The sequence below is a fragment of the Nyctereutes procyonoides genome, unplaced genomic scaffold (assembly GCF_905146905.1).
Source record: "Nyctereutes procyonoides isolate TBG_1078 unplaced genomic scaffold, NYPRO_anot_genome, whole genome shotgun sequence".
Taxonomy (NCBI): domain Eukaryota; kingdom Metazoa; phylum Chordata; class Mammalia; order Carnivora; family Canidae; genus Nyctereutes; species Nyctereutes procyonoides.
This window is the reverse complement of record NW_026575140.1, coordinates 79045597-79065300: the sequence shown is the minus strand read 5'-3', so window position 1 is coordinate 79065300 and position 19704 is coordinate 79045597. Positions and strand designations below refer to the sequence as shown.

The window sequence follows — 19704 nt, the reverse complement described above, 5'->3', positions numbered from 1 at the left end:
AAAGTTACCATAATCAAGGCATTATGATATTAAATATAGAGAAAAATAGAAATATAGGTCAATAGATTATGATTGTCCAGAAAAAAATAGACAACTGATATTTGTCAAAGAAGCAAAGGAAACTCAGTGGGGAAAAGGTTGTCTTTGCAATAAATGATGCTGGAATAATTGTGCATCCATATACACAATGAAATTGTACACAGATTTCATACCTTTCATGAAAATTAACTCAAAATGAGACATAGGCCTAAATGTAAAATTCACGCTGTAATATTTCTACCTTCCAAAAAAGGAAATTTACTTAATTTTGAGTTTGGTGATCAGTTTTTACATGCAACAGCAAAAATATAATCCATAAAAGAAAAAAATTATAAATTAGACTTTCTTAAAATTAAAGACTTCTGCTCTACAAAAGACACTGTGAAGAAAATCAGAAGACAAGCTCTAGCTGGAATAAAATATTTGCAAAACATGTATCTGGTAAAAGATCCGAACCCAAAATATACACAGAGCTCATATAGTGAACAATAGGAAAGTAAACAATCCAATGAAATGGGCAAAAGATCTGAACAGCTGTCTCACCAAAGAAGATATACAGGTTGCATAAAAGCATATTAAAAGATGCTAACCATCATTGGTCATTAGGAAATTACAAATTAAAACAATAACCAAAAAATACACCTACACACATCTACTAAAATCACTATTTTTTTTAAGTTGATAATATCAAACGCTGTTTACAATGCAGAGCAACAGGAGATCCCATGTGTCGCTGGTAGGAATGCAAAAAGACACAGCTATTTAGGAAGGCAGTTTGGCATTTTCTTCCAAAGCTAAACATTGTCTTGCCATACAATTCAAGGGTTGAACTCTTTGGTATTTATCCAACTGATTAGAAAATTTATATCCACAGATAAATATCTATAGCAGCTGTATTCAAAATCACCAAAATCTGGAAGCAAAGGAGTTCTCCTTCAAGGAATGAACAGATAAACAAACCAAGTTGCATCTGTATCATGAAATATTATTATTCATTGATAAGAGGAAAGGAGCTGTCAAACCACCCAAAAAAAAAGAAAGGATGAATCCGAAGTGCATGTTACTAAGTGAAAAAATCTGGTCTGAAAAAAACAGAGATTATGATTCCAATTATATAACAATCTGGAAAAGGTAAAACTATAGATAGAGATGATAAAATGCTCAGTAGTTGCCATGCTTGTGGGGAGAGGATGTTGAATAGGTGAAGTACAGGGGGGCAGTGAATCCACTGTTTGATATGTGTTAGTGGATACAGAATACTCTGCATTTGTTAAAACCCATAAACTTTAGATTATAAAAAATGAACCTTAATGTATGCGAATATTTTTTTAAAAAATTTTAGGAGGGGGATCCCTGGGTGGCGCAGCGGTTTGGCGCCTGCCTTTGGCCCAGGGCGCGATCCTGGAGACCCCGGATAGAGTCCCACGTCGGGCTCCCGGTGCATGGAGCCTGCTTCTCCCTCTGCCTGTGTCTCTGCCTCTCTCTCTCTCTCTGTGTGTGACTATCATAAATAAATAAAATATTTATAAAAAAAAAAAAGAAGAAGAAAGAAAAATGTAATCTTTAAAAAAAAAAAATTTTTTTAGGAGGTCATGGGATCCCAGGGTGAAAAGCACAATGTTACAAGACAATCTAATTGTATTGCAAATGTATGAAACAACCTCACTGAGGAGGGTGAGAGAAAAAAGTACTGATCTAAGTGATTTTGGAGACAGGTACAGTCAGTAGGGCTAAAGAGCATTGTACTCTAGGTGATAAGAGTAGTTTTCCATGGAGATAAGGATGACAATTCTGGTAGCACTATACATGTATATAGGAGCTGAACAACTAAGCAAATGAATGACAATGCAAAAAGCCAAGTTTCTCACTGTTGGAGTATAAACTTACAGATAGGCAAGAAAAAAAAAAAGCCTAGAATGACCCATGTTATAATGGACTAGAGTTGGAGGCATCAGGCATCAGTAAAACTCATGCTTATCTAATAAAGATTAAGATGGTTACATATCAAAATATTTATATATATATATATATATATATATATATATATATATATATATATATACATACATACACGGGTAAGTAAACACATATATATATCCTTGGTCTGTGAGCATAAAATACCTGAAAGGGATGACATCCCATAGCGAAAGCACGCATAGCACTCACATCTTGGTTTCTATTGCAGTCACTATTAAAAGGAACCAGGACTTCTTAGAGAAATAGTGGATTCTGGGACTAGGGAAGGAAAATGCAAGAGGAGCCTGGAACACTAGTAAAAGAAAGTATCAAAGCACTCAAAAAAGTTGATGAAATATGTGAAAAGGACACAGGAGTAAAATAAACAAACTCTCAGTGGCCAAAGCTGAAACAATTCCTGCAACAAAATAAGGTAGCATTGGATTATAATCTAAGGCATAAGATAAATATCCATATTATAAATATATGATTGAATAAATAAATGAGGGAGAATAAACACACCTGCCTGAGAGAAGAATTCTAAATAATTTAGGTAGATTCTTTATCCTCAAGGAGGTAAACTCCTTAAGTGTAAATTACACACAGTGAGTCACTATCAAGGTATGAAAGTGAGAAAAAAATAGTTTCAAATGGAGAAAAGCTGAAAAACACTTTTATAGTGACATCAACAGTGAAGTTATGTTGATATGTTTTCTTAATATTTGTGACATTTATATCACATACATGATAGGATGTCATAACAAAGTACGATCTATTTCAGAAAAGTAATGATGGTTTAACATTTACAAAGCAGACACTGTGAATTATCATATTAATAGGATAAAAGAAAAAATGATACGATCATTTCAACTGATATGGAAAAAAGCATTTGGCAAACTTTGACATCTGTTCATAACTATTAGAAACAGACATATTTTCAACCTCATAAAAGATTCTTACAAACAATCTATGCTGAAATCTTGACTACTTTCATCTAGGTCAAGAACAAAGGAAAGTTGGCCCCTTTTATCAGTATAAAACAAATGAAAAACATAGAGAGTGGAAGGGGGCAGCCCTGGTGGCTCAGTGGTTTAGCGCCAACTTTGGCCCAGGGTATGATCCTGAGGTCCTGGGGTCAAGTCCCACATCGGGCTCCCTGCATGGAGCCTGCTTCTCCCTCTGCCTGTGTCTCTGTCTCTGTCTCTGTCTCTCTCTCTCTGTCTCTTGTGAATAAATACAATCTTTAAAAAAAAAAAAAAAAGACTGGAAGGAAAGAAGTCAAATTGTCCCTGTTCACAAACGACATAATTGTTCATGGAGAAAATCCTAAAAAAATTTACAAATTTTAAAAAACCATTATAAGAAAAATGCTTTAAAAATATACTTTAAAAAAAACCACTTTGAGATTTATTCATCTAACAATATAGTTTCAAAATATCTAAGAAAAACATGTTATAATTACAAAAAAAAAGTAAATAGTAAGTCCAGATGTGAGAAACTGCCAAATTATGTAAGCAAAATATATATAATGCTACAGAGAATTTGAATGACATCACCTAATCAGCTTAAACTAATAAATTTATAAAGCAGTGTACTCCCCAAGAGAGAAAGTGACATTCTTTTCAAATACCTATGTGTTTTCCCCCAAATTGTCTAAATATTATATCATAGAAAAAAATTCAAGAATTCAATAAATTCTTAATGACAGAATTTATGCTATATTATTAGAAATTAGTGGAAAGGGGATCCCTGGGTGGCTCAGTGGTTTGGCGCCTGCCTTTAGCCCAGGGCGCAATCCTGGAGTCCCGGAATCGAATCCCGCGTCAGGCTCCCACCATGGAGCCTGCTTCTCCCTCGGCCTCTCTCTCTCTCTCTCTCTCTCCTCTGTGTCTATCATAAATAAATAAATAAATCTTTAAAAAAAAAAAGAAAGAAAGAAATTAATGGAAAAGTAGGCAAAACAAATAATCCCCTAAGAAATTTTGAAATATCTTGTAAATTGGGATCCCTGGGAGGCGCAGCGGTTTAGCGCCTGCCTTTGGCCCAGGGCGCGATCCTGGAGACCCATGATCGAATCCCATGTCGGGCTCCCGGTGCATGGAGCCTGCTTCTCCCTCTGCCTATGTCTCTGCCTCTCTTTCTCTCTCTCTCTCTGTGACTATCATAAATAAATAAAAATTTAAAAAAATAAAATAAAATAGCTTGTAAATTATATGTATATGTATTTTTAATATTAATAATAATTAATATTTTATTTTTTTTAAGATTTTATTTATTTGAGAGAGCAAGAATAAGATATCACAGAGGGAGAGAGAGAGGGAGAAGCAGACTTGCCACTGAGCAGGAAGCCCAATGATAGGCTGGATCCCAGGACCCTGAGATTATGACCTGAGCCAAAGGCAGATGCTTAACAGACTGAGCCATCCAGGGGCCCCTATACTATATCTTTTCATTAAATCTTTCATTTAAGAATTCAAATGTAAACTAAATATATTTAGAAAATAATAATGAGAGTACTACAAAAAATTTGTAGATGGTTGGCAAAGTAGTAAGAAGAAAAATTATAACCATAATTTTCTATATTTGAATATTAAAAATAAGAAAACATATGAATTAAAAATCTAACAGAAGACACTATAAAAAGGAAAAATATTGAGAATCAAAAAGGAAGGATATCCCTCCCACTCCAGCACCACCCTGAAAGAAAACTATAGGCATAATAATAAAATCAAAAGCTTTCTTTGAATAAAATAATAAGCTAGAGACAAAACTATGGAAAGTTTGAACAAGTCCAAAAAGAAAACACTACTTATACATACACAGCAGTAAGAACTGCCAAATTATGTCTATGTGAAATTATACAAATAAATTTTAAAATCTAGTGAAATGAATTAAAAAATATAAATAAACTAACCAATTTATTTAAAGGGGAAACATGACTGTGTAAATAATAATAAAATCAATTGTAAGATTAGTCAAAGATTCTTCCTGAAAGGCAAAATCTTTTGTAGAGAGGATCTACCAAACCATCAAGATACAGATTATCCCACATGCTACTATATGTCCAGAACTTAAAACAATTTCAGGCACATGATAAACCAGAAGCTCAATCCATCATTGCTGAATGAATAAAAGTTCTATTAACTGTTAGTAACCACAAAAACGATGACCCTCCTTATTCTTTTGATAATGCTAATGTAATTCTATTCCCACACTCAGAAAAAACTCATATATCCAACAAAGAGGTAACTATAAATTAACCTAAACACAACATAGGTTTAAATTCAGAGTATCAGGGCAGCCCAGGTGGCTCAGCGGTTCAGCACCTGCCTTTGGCCCAGGCTGTGATCCTGGAGACCTGGGTGGAGGCTCCCTGCGTGGAGCCTGCTTCTCCCTCTGCTTGTGTCTCTGCCTCTCTCTCTGTGTCTCTCATGAATAAATAAATAAAATCTTTAAAAATAAAAAAAATAATAAATTCTGAATATCATAGTAGAAAGTTAAATTCTAAAGACAATGACATTTTTTGTCTTCCTGAAAGAGTTCTGGAGAAAAAAAAAAGAAAAATAGATTATACTCTCATTTCCAATAAACCCAAATGCTACAAAACTACCTAAATTAAGCCTTATGAGACATATGTATGACCCATATAAAAAAAAATCTAAAATCTGACTAATTTATTTATTGACTAACCTTAAACATATGCCATGTTTGAAGGATAAGAAGCTACAATATATTTTAAATTTTTAACATTTCCCCTTCAAATTTATAATATTAAGTAATTTTAGCCAAAATGTCACCAGAAATTTTTAAGGAATTTAACAGGATATTTTGAAATTCATCTATAAAAGGAATGTGCTGGAGATACTGGGTGGCTCAGTCAGTTGAGCTTCTGACCCTATATTTCAGCTCTGGTCATGGACTCAGGGTTGTGAAATCGAGCCCCACCTAGTATAAAATATTTTATCTTTTTGTTCTGCTTGCTTTGCTTCCTACCAGTCTCTGCATGTGCCCAAATGAAATTCCTCTGTTCATGGCTTCAGCAGATATCTTACTCTAGGACCAATCTTCATTTCCGATCACCTCTGATTTATTGCCTTTTTTAAAAAAAATCTCAGGTGTCCAGTCTAACTTTTCCTCTCTCCCTAAGGAGCATATCATGGAAAGGTTTTGCCCAACATATCTGCCAAGTAAATTGCAGTTTCTTTCTTTTATTTTCTTTTTAAGATTAAAAAAAAAATATTTATTCAACAGAGAGAGCACAAGCGAGGGTGGGGGGGGGTAGTAAGGGGAAAGGCAAAGGGAGAGGGAGAAGCAGACTCCCAGCTGAGCAGGGAGTCTGATGCAGGGCTCGATCCCAGGACCCTAAGATCATGACCTGAGCCAAGGGCAGAGGTTTAACTGACTGAGCCACCCAGGCACCCCAAATTATAGAGTCTTCATGCATGACTTTTTGACCCCAGGAAGCACAGCCTTTCTTGGCTAAATATTCAGCCCTATAAACTTAGCCTAAATGGAGTCAGATCAGAGTAAAGGTCAAGTACAGGCAGTGTATTTTATATGCACCACATCCCCTCTCCAATTGCCTACACAATTCATAACTGCAATGGCTACTAATTCAAACTGGTGCATGAACCATTACCACATAATATCTCCGCATAGCTTCATTCTGTATGAAATCATTACCCAAGCACCTGCCTCTCCTATGAGCCTATAAGACCATAAAGACAGAGACTGTGCCTTATGGATCTTCCTAACCTAGAATATTAATGGGGCTTGATACCTAATAGAAAAATCAACATATATTTGTTAAAGGAAGAAGAAAAGGAAGGAAGAAAGGGAGGGTGGGAGAGATTGAAGAAAGGAGGGAAGAAAAGAGGGGAGGGTAGAATGACTGGTGACTGGCCACCAGGAAGCATTTTGGGGGTATTCTCTTCAGGTGACCCCTAACATCACAGTACCTGTTTAGATAGTAGGGTTAAATAATAGAGAGCACCATCTTGTATAAAGTAGAAACTATTTGTTGGATGCAGCAGCATTACCTTTAGATCCAGGCTAAGAATACTCTTGCCCAGGACCACTTACCTTCACAGGGGCAAGACATTAGAGGGGCCAAGGTGAAGTGCCTGTGGGGTCGTTTGCCCCCACTGCCTGCCATAGTGAGAGTACGAATGGAGACCTGTGATCAATGTCCAGTTATTTAAAGTTACAACTAAAGCTAGTAAACTGTTAAATGAAATATATTCTTGCTCACTTGTTGAATATACCTTTGTAAGGTCCAGAAATCCAGGTCTGAATTTGGAAGTCTTGGTCACATAGGAATTCTGCTCTGAAATGTGACAGGATGGGAAAAGACAACTCCAGCCTGCTTGCTTTGTCTTCAGAATGGCTCCATCCCACACGGGAGAGGCCCTCATCATGTGTGTGTGTGTGCACCTGCCCCACCACCAGTAATACAGTAGTCACCCCCAGACAATCTCTCAGGCATAGGGAGATGTGTACTCCTGTCACAGCCTATCCTTGGGAATGCAATCCTCAAAAAAACTGGAAGTGGGATTAGGACCATTTAGACAAAGTCCTAAGTATGGAAAGCATGGTAGGGAAGGGTAAACTGGACCCCTGAGCACTTCACCTTGATACCTCTGCTGCTTTGCCCCTCTGAGGGTAAGTGGTCCTGGGCAAGAGTCCTTGTGGCCTGAGTCTAAAGATAACACCATATCCAACAACCTGAGTGCCTACTTTATACAAAACTGTGCTCTCTATTACATGGTTTTTGTTTTTTTTTTTTTTTTTTTTTGTAAGTGTACTTCAGTGATGCCTGAAAAAAATTAAAAGAAATATTATAATAAAAGGATAAAACAAAACACCAGAAAAATGCAGGATAGACAGAAAACCTAGGAAAAAAATAGCTGGAAAGCCTTTTATTGTTTACTCAAATTCCTACCTTTCTGAAACACTTCAGCTCCAATGAGAATAATCTAAATTTGTGCTGCCCAATATAGTAGCCCTTGGCCACATGTGACAACTTAAAATTAAATTAATTAATTTTTTTCTTTAAAGATTTTATTTATTTATTCATGAGAGACAGAGTGGGGGTGCAGAGATACAGGCAGAGGGAGAAGCTGGCTCCATGCAGGGAGCCCGACATGGGACTCAATCCTAGGTCTCCAGGATCACACTATGGCCTGAAGGCGGCGCTAAACTGCTAAGCCACCCAGGCTGTCCAAATTAAATTAATTTAAATTGAAAGGTCAGTTTTTAAATTTTACCAGCCACATTTCTAGCACTCTCAATAGCTCCATGTGGCTAAGGGCTAACATATTGAAGAATACAGATTAGAATATTTCTATCATCACAGAAAGTTCTGGTGAACAGTACTTACAAAGAAAGAAAACGAGAAAGAAAAAAAAAAGCTCCATTTTGACCTTTAAATAACTTTCATTAATGACATTAATGAAAATCAAGCAATAACTTTCAAGGTTAATTGTGTTACAATGATTTGGTGCCACTTTTGAATTCTCTATCAATATCTCCCACACACTCAACAGCTATTTAGGAAATTGTGATGTAAGCAATAACTTCAAAAAAATCTCGTTCCTGATATGAAATATTTTGTAAGACTAGCCACAAAACCTTAAAGAATTAGACAAGATGTTCTGTTTGGACCAATAGAGAATACACTAGTTTGAATCCAAGATCCTTTGAACAGCCTGACAAAAGCCTGTACTCTTATGGAAACCATATCAGAGAGTCTAGATTCTAATTCTAGTTTTGCACTAATATATGTATGTGATCTTGGCAAAGTTAACGTCTCTCAACTTTAGTTTGTCAGTAAAATGAAAATGATAAAAATATGCCAAATTTGCCTCAGTGAGGCATTCTAAGTATGATATAAAAATATCATATTTAAATAAGGTATGATTAATATCCTAAAGAAGATATGATTTTTTTTCCAAACTAATTTTAAGCAGACGTACTGCTACAGATGAGCCAAGATGGGGAAGATTTTACTCCAGTTCATCATCACATATGAAACCTTCCTTATATTTTATGGGATCTTCACTGCAATAGATCTTATAGCTAAAAATGTAAATGTAGATTTCAGATTTTTAACTGGCATAGTCAGTCTCCAACACACATTGTTAGGTATAATTCTGTACATACAAGTATGAGTTTTCTCTTCCATCCAATTCAGTGATGATTTACTCTCAGAATTTTTTGTTTGAAGCAGAGAGTATCAGCAACTAAAACATAGTGCATTAGTTATTTATTATAATGTTATTTATTATTATGTATATGTTGTGTATATTATTTTAGATGAAAAGACAAGGAAATAATCACTTTTTAAATTAAGAATAAATTTGGGGTGCTTGGCTGGCTCAGTGGGTAGAGCATGAGACTCTTGATCTCGAGGTTGTGAGTTCCAGTCCTATGTGTGGCATAGAGTTTACTTAAGAATAAATTAAAAATTTAGAATAAATTTAAAATGTGATAAATGTCCTAAAAGATTATATTGGGAGGAAATATTGGGAGGAAAATATTCCTTCTGTTTGGAAGACCGAAGAACTGATATGCTAAGGGCAGGAGTATGTTTCATCACTTGGTACATAGAGGAAGCATCTGACGATAGGCTGATCGTCACAGGGATTGTGATGGCTGTCACAGGGATTGTGTAAACTTGCAGGTTTTTTTTTTTCCTGCCAGGTGTTGTATGTATGGTGGTTTATGTTTCAATATATTGGAGACTTTTCATTTTATTCAAGGAATCTGTTCCATGTTTAAAAGGCTTGATTAAAGAAGAAGTTTTTTATAATCTTAAAAAAAAAAAAGAGTATGTTTCATTCATTTGAGGATCTGTACTCACAGGCACCAAACAGGTGCTCAGTAACTTTCACATTTGCTAACACTATACCAACAAACTTTGACAAAGGAGATGGCAGGTACCTAGCACCTCTGCATAGACCCTGGCTTTGGCACCCATGAACTGTGAGCACCCAGGCAACTCCTACTTGTTCTAAATCTATTCTGTATAATGTGGGCAACGATGCCTACCTTGCAGTTTTCTATGTTGTAAAATGAGCATAATGACACTTAACCTGTAGAGTTTTGGGTTAAGTATGAAATGAGATCATGTATAGAAACCTTTTAGCTCAATGAACAGAAGGGTCCTAGGTAGCCCTATCTTACATATAAATAAATGGTAGCTGTATCATGAAATTTGGAAAGGATTTTTAACTGTCAGAAATAGGGTGGAAGAGAAATGACACATTTCAGAGCTAAGAGACAGATGAAGAAAATATGTGGAGAAAAGACAGTGAAGGGAATGTCTGGGTAAAGTGAAAATGTCTAGCTTGAACTAGACATAGTGGTAAGAGATAATATCGGAAAAGTAGATAGAAGGCTGACTGTGACGACACCTTCAGGTAAATGTCAGGTTAAAGAGTTCCTTTTTTCAAGTTTATGAACAGGGGAGTGAGGAAATCAAATGTAGGCCCTATTACTATCCAGCTGTGCCATTCCAGCATCCAATTTAAGGAATGATTTAAGGTTTGTGAATTCTCTCTAGCTAAGAGAATCACAGAGGCTTAAACTCTTTGTTCAGTTATGCTATTTAAGTGAACACGTGTTGCTTTTTAAAAAGGAACCACTTGGGCAGCCCGGGTGGCTCAGCGGTTTTAGCGTCTGCCTTCAGCCCAGGGCCTGATCCTAGAGACCAGGAATCGAGTCCCACGTCAGGCTCCCTGCATGGAGCCTGCTTCTGCCTCTGCCTGTGTCTCTGCCTCTCTCTGTGTGTCTCTCATGAATTAAAAAAAAAAAAAAAAAGAAAGAAAAAAAAAGTTGTGTTTTAAAATAAATAAATAGGAACCACTTAATCTAATTTTAAATCTTATTCCTCATTCTGAAAGTGGAGAGACCACAGCAGGAAAAATGGTCTTAGATTTTAACACCAAGTCATTCAAATTAGAGACCCCGAGAGGTGAAATAATTTGCCGAGTTCTCAATGTTAGCAAGTAGCAGAATCATGAACTAATCTCGGTGCCATGTTTCTCCAATGGACAATTTCAGGATTAACCATCCCCAAATGATTGAAGAAAAGCCTAAGAAATACATGAGCATAGCCATGATGCACTTACCTGGAGCTTTCCATTTAGGATATCCCTATAGTAATCATCAATATATAAATTCAGGTCAAAATATTTAAGACTACAGAAGATTCCGTCAGGCCTCTGACAGGGCTTTGGGGAATGGAAGTTGCTAGTTTTAGTGCAAAGGGATTATTGACAGAGCAGGAGGTAAATACCAGGTGTGGGGTAGGCAAACCTGCTAGGTGCTCTCCCAAGCCAAATGTCACGTGGGACACATAAAGGACCAGAGCTTGAGAAGGGCAATGACTCAAGTAAACCATCCCTATAGGATAAATTAACTGCTCTCCCTCTAGTTTGGAGATGTTTCTATATCGTAATCCCAGCCCCACAATTCAAAGATCAAATTTGTAAATATTCATCTCCAAAATTCCCTTTTCCCATCTTCATCTTGCATCCTGTTTTACAGCCATGCCGCAGTACTATACAGATCAAAGATTTAAATTATTTATTTTATTCATGAGAGACACAGACAGAGAGGCAGAGACATCAGCAGAGGGAGAAGCAGGCCCCCTGCAGGGAGCTCAATGCAGGACTTGATCCCAGGACCCTGGGATCATGCCCTGACCTAAGGCAGACACTCAACCGCTGAGCCACCCGGGCATCCCCAGATCAAAGATTTAAATGCAAAAAAGTAAACTAATGAAAAGTTCACTGAGAAAGTAAGAGTTGGGAAAACCACCTTGGACCTGTACTTCAACCTGACTTTATTATCCTCTACTAACTGCTTTTTGCACAATTATTCTTGTTAAAGATTTAAAAGATCACTTACAGTGGCCCCCTGGGTGGCTCACTCTGTTAAGTGTCTGCCTTCTACTAAGGTCATGATCCCAGAGTCCTGGGCTCGAGCCCCATATTGGGTTCCCTGCTCAGTGGAGAGTCTGCTTCTCTTTCTTCCTCTGCCCCCGCTCCTGTACACTCGTCACACTCTCTTACTCTGTCTCTCAAATAAATAAAATCTTTTTTTAAAAAAGATCGTTTATATATTTGATAATACTTGTATATATATTCATGTGGAAAATTATATACTACACAAAATTCTCAATTTGTTGACACCTTAGAATATATCCCTCAGAGATACTCAGTGTACAGAATGCCTGTTGAATATTGATTTCCAGAAAATTTATTCCAATTCAGTTATGTGAGATCCAGTCACACCACATTCTTGCCATCAATAGATATAATCCATTTTTATGTCATATTTGGTAGAATTTCCTAAAAACATAACTTATTATTGAAAATAAATTTTTAAAATATTTTATTTATTTATTCATGAGAGACACAGAGAGAGAGGCAGAGACCCAGGTAGAGGGAGAAGCAGACTCCCTGCAGGGAGCTTGATGTGGGACTCGATCCCTGGTCTCCAGGATCATGTTTTGGGCTGAAGGCAGCGCTAAATTGCTGAGCCACCCAAGCTGCCCGGAAGATAAATATTTTTTTTGTTTTTTCAAAATCTCTCCAAGCTTTCAAGTTGATATTAGTATCTTTTCTGTTCCTTGCCCAGACTTCCCATGCATTATTTGTTTTTGTAGTCTTTATCTTTTTTTTTTTTTAATTTATTTATTCATAGAGACACACACAGAAAGAGAGGCATGCCCCTTGCAGAGAGCCTGACGTGGGACTCGATCCCAGGTCTCCAGGATCACGCCCTGGGCTGCAGGCGGCGCTAAACCGCTGCGCCACTGGGGCTATCCCAACTTTATCTTATTTTTGCATTACTTCTTGAGAAGCTGTAGCTACATATAAATAAGCACTCATTTCCATATTCATATGCACGTTCACAAGCATGTACATTTATATGTAAGTAGGTAGCCATGCATTTAAATGTTAATATTTAAATATTATTTGTGTATTTATTATTATATAAACTGTTTAAATATCTATTATTTATTGTGTAAAGACCGCTTCTTTTGTTTTTTAAATGTTATCCAAGATGAAAGTTCATATTGTAGTATATGTCCCAAAAAGAGTTTATGTAGAATTCCTTGAGCATGTCACATGCTTAAAACTGTTTTTAATAGCCTTGAGTTTTGAAGGAATGCTTGGCTGGATATAAAGTCATCATTTTAGCTTTTTTTTCACCCTTTTTTAAAATGTTGCTTCATGACTTGATCTACAAGTTGTGTCGGCAAAGTCTTATGTCATTTAATTCTCTTTAAGTTATTAGTCCCTTTGCCTTTTCTAAGCATGTGTCTATACCTGGAATTATCATGTTTGTTCTTTTAATTGTTTCTGTTATTACCTGCCACTCCCTACCCACCAAAAGTAGAGACCTGTATATCTACTTAGTCATAATATTCCAGCACTTAAAATAGTAGCTTACACACAGTATCCATGATCGTGTTCTTTGACTATAAAAGTTTTTAATTTTGATGAAGTCTGTTATTTTTTCTGTTGTTTCCTATACTTTTGGTGTCATAACTAAGAAATCATGACTGTCTCCAAAGTTATAAAGACTTTCTCCTGTGTTTTCTTCTGTGATGGTTATTTTGTGAAGTTTAAAATATATTTATAATAAAAATTTATGATAATGTGAAATATTGTATTCAGATAGCATCAGGGAGACATTAGAGTGCTGTTAATATTGTTTCTTTGAGTGCTCATTACACAGGCCTGTTCTCTTTGTGAACATTTAAAGAGCTATATACACACTTCTCATTTCTGATCTTTTGTGTATGCGTGTTATACTTCAAAAAAGGTTATTCAAACTATCCTCCAAAATAAAACAAAGCAAAAGTAACAAGATAACACATAGAAATAAAACAAACTGGGCAAGGAGAGCACAAAAAGAGAAATTATAGCCAAATTTTCCTTATAAAGACAGATTCAACCAAAATAAATAAATAAATAAAAAATAAAGACAGATTCAAGAATTCTTAATAAGAAAATTTATTTCAGCGGTTTATTAAAACAAATGTAACATGACTAAAAAGGGACTTTCCCAGGCATGCAAAGCATTTAGTAATGAGAAGGAGAAGAAAATTAGTTTGGGAAAATTTATACGGGAATATCAGATGAGTCTGCAAATTTAATTTAAAGCAATAAAAAAAAAATTTAAAACAATCCAAAACAAATGGGGCATAACGTTAAGGTTTTATAAGTCCAGGCAATAAGACAAAGGTGGTTGTTACATTGTTTTCTACTTTGTTCTGTATGTTTGAAATATTTCACAATAAAAGACATAAAATAAAATTTTCCAAAAATTATAATTTACATAAAAGTACATCCTATTTTTGGAATAAAAAAAATTCAACTGATATTTCAATAGATGCATAAAATTTCAATAAATTTACTTTTGGTAAAGTCACTCTGCAAATTTGGTATATAAGAAGTCCTTTAATTTGATGAGGCAAATATGCCAAATTCTACAGTGCATATAATAACAACTATTAGGATTAGAGAGGCATTTTGATTAAGATAAAGGATACAGAAAGGATGCTTATAATCTTCTTCCCATTGAACCTTATCTTGGAAGTCTGTGCCAATGAATGAGACAACACAATAAAAAAGAAATAAGTGATATAAGTATTGGAAGGAAATAAACATCTTTTCCACAGCCACTGTGTTTTCCTCCAAGGATAACATGAAAGTGTATATAGATAAATTATAAGAATTAAAATAAGGATTTAGTAAGGTTTCTAGATACAAAATCAGCAACTTTACACCAATAAGAGGCAACTAGAAAATATTATAAAATATTTCAACTCACAAAAGCACAAAACTGCTAGTTACCTATAAAAAGATCTCTGTGGAAAAAAAAAATCACGGAACATTGTTGAAGGACATGAAAGAAGCCCTACATAAATATTACCATATTTTTGGATTAGATGGATAAATATTATTAGCATTGTTAATTCTTCCCAAATTAGTTAATAAATTAATATAATTCTGAATCAAATCATAAGTAGGATTTTTGTGGAACTATACAAGCTAATCCTATTTATTTGGAGACCAAAAGGCCAAGATATAAATCGAGATAATTTTTTTTTTATTATTTAGAACAAGAACAAGGACTTGGACATATTAAATATCAACACTTTCTTTTCCAATTGTGATTAAGATTGTTGTACCATGCAGGGATATAAAAATAGACCAATGGAACATGCTGTAGAGATCAGAAACAGACTCCCATCTGTGTATATCTAATGTATGAATATACTGATGTTACAAATCAGTAAGACAAGAAATTAAGCCATAAAAATGTTCCAAATAAATAGTTATGCATGTGGAAAGTAGATAAAACTGGATCTATGCCCTATATCATTCACAAATATTATTCCCAGCAAGAGTAAAGAGTAAAGAAGGATTTCTTAAATAAGATGCCATAAAGCACCCACTAAAAGGGAAAAGTTGATATATTTCATTTGAATGCCTCTGTAAAACAAAAAAGACATTGTAAACAAAATTAAAAGCCAAGGCACAATAAGTTAATATTAGTTTCCAATATATAAGAACTACAAATCAGTAAGAAATAGACAATTCGTTTAAAAAAATGATCAAACAGGGATCCCTGGGTGGCGCAGCGGTTTGGCGCCTGCCTTTGGCCCAGGGCGCGATCCTGGAGACCTGGGATCGAATCCCACGTCGGGCTCCCGGTGCATGGAGCCTGCTTCTCCCTCTGCCTGTGTCTCTGCCTCTTTCTCGCTCTCTCTCTCTCTCTCTGTGTGACTATCATAAAATAAATAAAAATTAAAAAAAAATAAGTAAAAAATTATCAAACAGTAATTCATTGAAGAGGAAATCCAAAAGTTCAATAATGAAATGAGAAGGTGAGAAAACTCCATGATAGTTCAAATAGAGACCAAAAAAAAAAAAAAAAAAAAGACTAATTACATAAGTGTTGGGAAAGCATAAAGAGACTAGAAGTCTCATCTCATACACTGCTGGCTGAAGTATAAATTTTAACAGCCATGTTTGACATCATCCTGTCAACATTTAGGTAAGTTGAAAATGAAGACACTTATTGATTCAGCTATTCTGGTCCTAGATAAATACCCTAGAGAAACTCCAGCTCATGGACAGGTGTGTATAAGAAGGCTCATAGCAGCACTATTTAACAGAATAATAATAAAAAGGAAAAACCTAGATTTTCAGCAACTGGAGAATGAGTATTGTACATTGTATCTCTACAATAGAAAGCTTAACGGTAGTTTTAATGAAGTAAAACAAAACTTAATGAACCACAAAACCTCTACATACAGTTGAGTGAAGAAAAAGCAAGTTGCAAAAAATGATCTGTACGGTCTGACTTTTAATAATCTCTGAACACTTGGAAAGCTAATCTATATAATTTTTAAAGATATATACAGTGGTAAAAATAACATGAGTATAAAATGACCAACAGGGATCCCTGGGTGGCACAGCGGTTTGGCCCCTGCCTTTGGCCCAGGGCGCGATCCTGGAAACCCAGGATCGAATCCCACGTCGGGCTCCCAGTGCATGGAGCCTGCTTCTCCCTCTGCCTATGTCTCTCCACCTCTCTCTCTCTCTCTCTCTGTGACTATCATAAATAAATTAAAAAAATAAAATAAAATGACCAACAATGCATCATTAAAATCATTTTGTGAATAAGAGCAAGGGAGGGAAATGGGATTAGGGAACTTTTTCAGTTGAATATCACTTTTATCTATAAATTTAACTTGAAAACATCTAAAGCAAATAGGGCATAATGTCAAAATTTTGTAAAGTTGAGTGATGTATGTGCAGGTGTTTGTCATATTTTTTGTACTCTTTCTGAATGTTTGAAATGTTTCACAATAAAATAAAGTACAAAAGATATTTTACATTATTTAGATCCTTGTGATGTATAGAGTTAATAATACAGCAAGTATCAGTTATAGGATAATATTTATTATTATATGAATAACAAATGTTATTAAATCGTGTGAACAATTAAAAGAAACTGTTTTTTTTTTTTTAAAGCCACCTTCTGGATTTTCTCATAGACCCTGACCCAGGCATAGTCATTAAATAATGGCAAACAAAGACAATACAGTTGTAGAGAGACACACAGCACATAACAAGCAAAGCTGTTTCCATTAAGATAAGCATATACTGAAAGATCAATTGTCAAATCATAGAGCCCAGGTTACACGACGAGTTTGCAGTTGTGGTCTGTTTGGAGAACCTTCCCTTGTATGAACAATACTACGAGGCGCTGCTGCATTTTCTGGTAAGGAAACAATTTTTACAGAACTCTCAGATTCCTCTATGTCCTCACTTTCTCTTTCAGGTGTATGGATGAGGGTCACGCAGGCACAAGCACTGGTGGACTTTTTACACTCTAGGAGAGAGAGAATTCCTGGGGAAAAAGAGAAGCCAGTGAGAGTGATGAAGAAACAATGGAAAGTTACAGAAACATTTCCCTCTGTGTCAGCGGAAAGACTCCAAGCCAAAGCCCAGTGGGTACCTTTGAACTGCCCCAAGCCATGGGGCGGGGTGGGTGGGGTGGTTAGTAGAAGAGATGGGAAGTGTATGCAGAAGAGCTTAAATGCTGTACATGTCAACAGCACCGAGGACTCATGTTGAAAGGAGACATGCTTCTGAATTTGTATATGCTTTCCAAATGACATTTTAAAGACTTTTGAAGAAAAGAAAGGTCTCCAGTCTTGGCACATGGCCATTTAACATCAAAAATTGCTTGTCTCTGACCTCAAAGTGCCTTGGCACCACACTGGACACCCAAGGTACCCTGTCACTCTCCACATCAGTAAACATTCCGTATCAGCCACTCTCCTTCATCCTGACTTTGATGATTATCTCTGCCCGAAGGGCGAAAGGTGTGAAAGACAGTAGAAACAGCAGAAATTAGAGCTGCCCTAGGAGCAAACTTATTGAACATTCCACACAGCTCTAATCTCCACCTCTACCCTTGGAGGAACTGTCCCCAAAGAGTGAGTCCACTTGAACTTTAGCCCTTTAAAACACAAGGTTGGCACCTTTTCCCCATGCCCCTTGCCCATCCTTTTTGACTCTCCTCTCTATCAGGTATGGACTGGTTCTTATTACCCACCGGAGGCCCTGAATATACTCACCAGAGGCCATAAAGAAGGAAACACTTAAGTAGGTAGTGAAAACGATCCAGGTGATCTTGTAAGTAGAGTAGTACACGGATTGACCTTGCTTTAGCTTTAGCTGATACAGTATGAGTGCACAGAGCAAAAGGATACCTTTCATAAAAGGAGAAAAAAAAAGTCCCTTCTGAGAACTTTGGCTCTTCTATTCAAATCTCAACCCCAAATATGCCTGACTTCCAAGCTTCCACCCTGTACACCAGCACCTTGTCCAAAAACCAACCCTATTCAGTGGTAGATCCAATTCAGAAGCTGCATATCTGAGCCAAAGAGCTAGGAAGACTACAGCCTGGACCCATAAACCAAGTCTGTCCCCAAGCCTGTGTTAGGGGAACCAGGAAGTTACCTGTGAAGAAACTGAGGAAGACAGTGATGAAGAGGACATATTTAGTTTGAGGAATGAAATAGGTAAATTCCAAACCCAGGAACAAGTTATGGACAAAGGAAAGGCTGAGACACAAAATCATCATGATCCTGACCACTTCCAGGCTATCTGTTGGAAAGCAGAAGCTGTGTTGAGAGAAGGACAGACATTTCTTCTAGGCTCATTTCCACCTGAGGACCACAAATTTCTAGGTTAAAAATTGGAATGGGGTAAAAAGATTTGATTAAATATAAAAGAGGGACAAGGGGAAATAATTAAAAGGCAGGATCCTTAAACTGAATGAGAGAACCAGAGGAAACTGCTCTCTATCTTGCTGTCTCTATAAGCTTCTTTTCCTTCTATTCTTTTGTCAGAACAGATTTCTTGTTAATTCATCCTGTCCTCCTCTAGTGGCAATACAAGATAGTTTCCTTGTCGCCAGCTACCTTTATTTTATGCCTTCATGTCCTAGATGTGCTGACCCACCCTGCTGCTACTGCCAACACTTCTCAAATGTCCAGCAATTAAGTCTGTGAACTTCTAAACTTTTCCCAAAAATATGCAAAATGGTGAGATTTTGGAGTTGGTCTTAACTGTTGATTATGGAACTGGCCACAGTGTACCCTGAGGAATTTGCCCCAGAGAACAATGAGTAAGCTGATGAGACAAATGGAAGCCAAGGAAAGATGAACCCTCCCATTCCACCCACCTCTTTCTAGGATAGTTCTGACCTTCTGGCCAAAGAGTAGTACAACATATCCAAGGACTGTGGCTTATTGTATTTTTCTTTGTTTCCAATGTCAGTTCAACCCATTCTTCTCTGAGGTTTCCTAGCGTCAAGAAGATTAAGGCCCATGAGGAGAAGAACATGTTGGTGGCCTGGATACCTCTGGGTGATACTTTTGCCATTGCGAGTGGGGATTTCAAGCTGAGACCACCACCAATATCTCACATCTCTCTTCTCTTATTTGATTACTTCTTCACAAGGGAAGAACAAAGTCTAAACTCTTAGTAATTGCTGAGGCACTGGAAGTGGTGGAGCTGATGTAGCCTATAAAACAGAGAAGATAAATCCCACTCCCACTACTCCTGTATCTGGGCCAGGCTGCTGTCAGGGTAGCCAACTGCCATG

The 19704-nt window shown here is 36.5% G+C and overlaps 1 protein-coding gene across 1 annotated transcript; it reads right to left on the bottom strand.

Moving 5' to 3' along the window:
- Positions 1-17209: 17209 nt before the first annotated feature.
- TMEM225 (transmembrane protein 225) lies at positions 17210-19481 on the bottom strand. Its single transcript, XM_055305291.1, has 4 exons — positions 19304-19481; positions 18555-18701; positions 18170-18304; positions 17210-17436 (listed from the first exon to the last, which is right to left on the bottom strand). Exons 1-4 carry the CDS (start codon positions 19479-19481, stop codon positions 17210-17212), a joined length of 687 nt encoding a protein of 228 aa, XP_055161266.1.
- Positions 19482-19704: the final 223 nt, after the last annotated feature.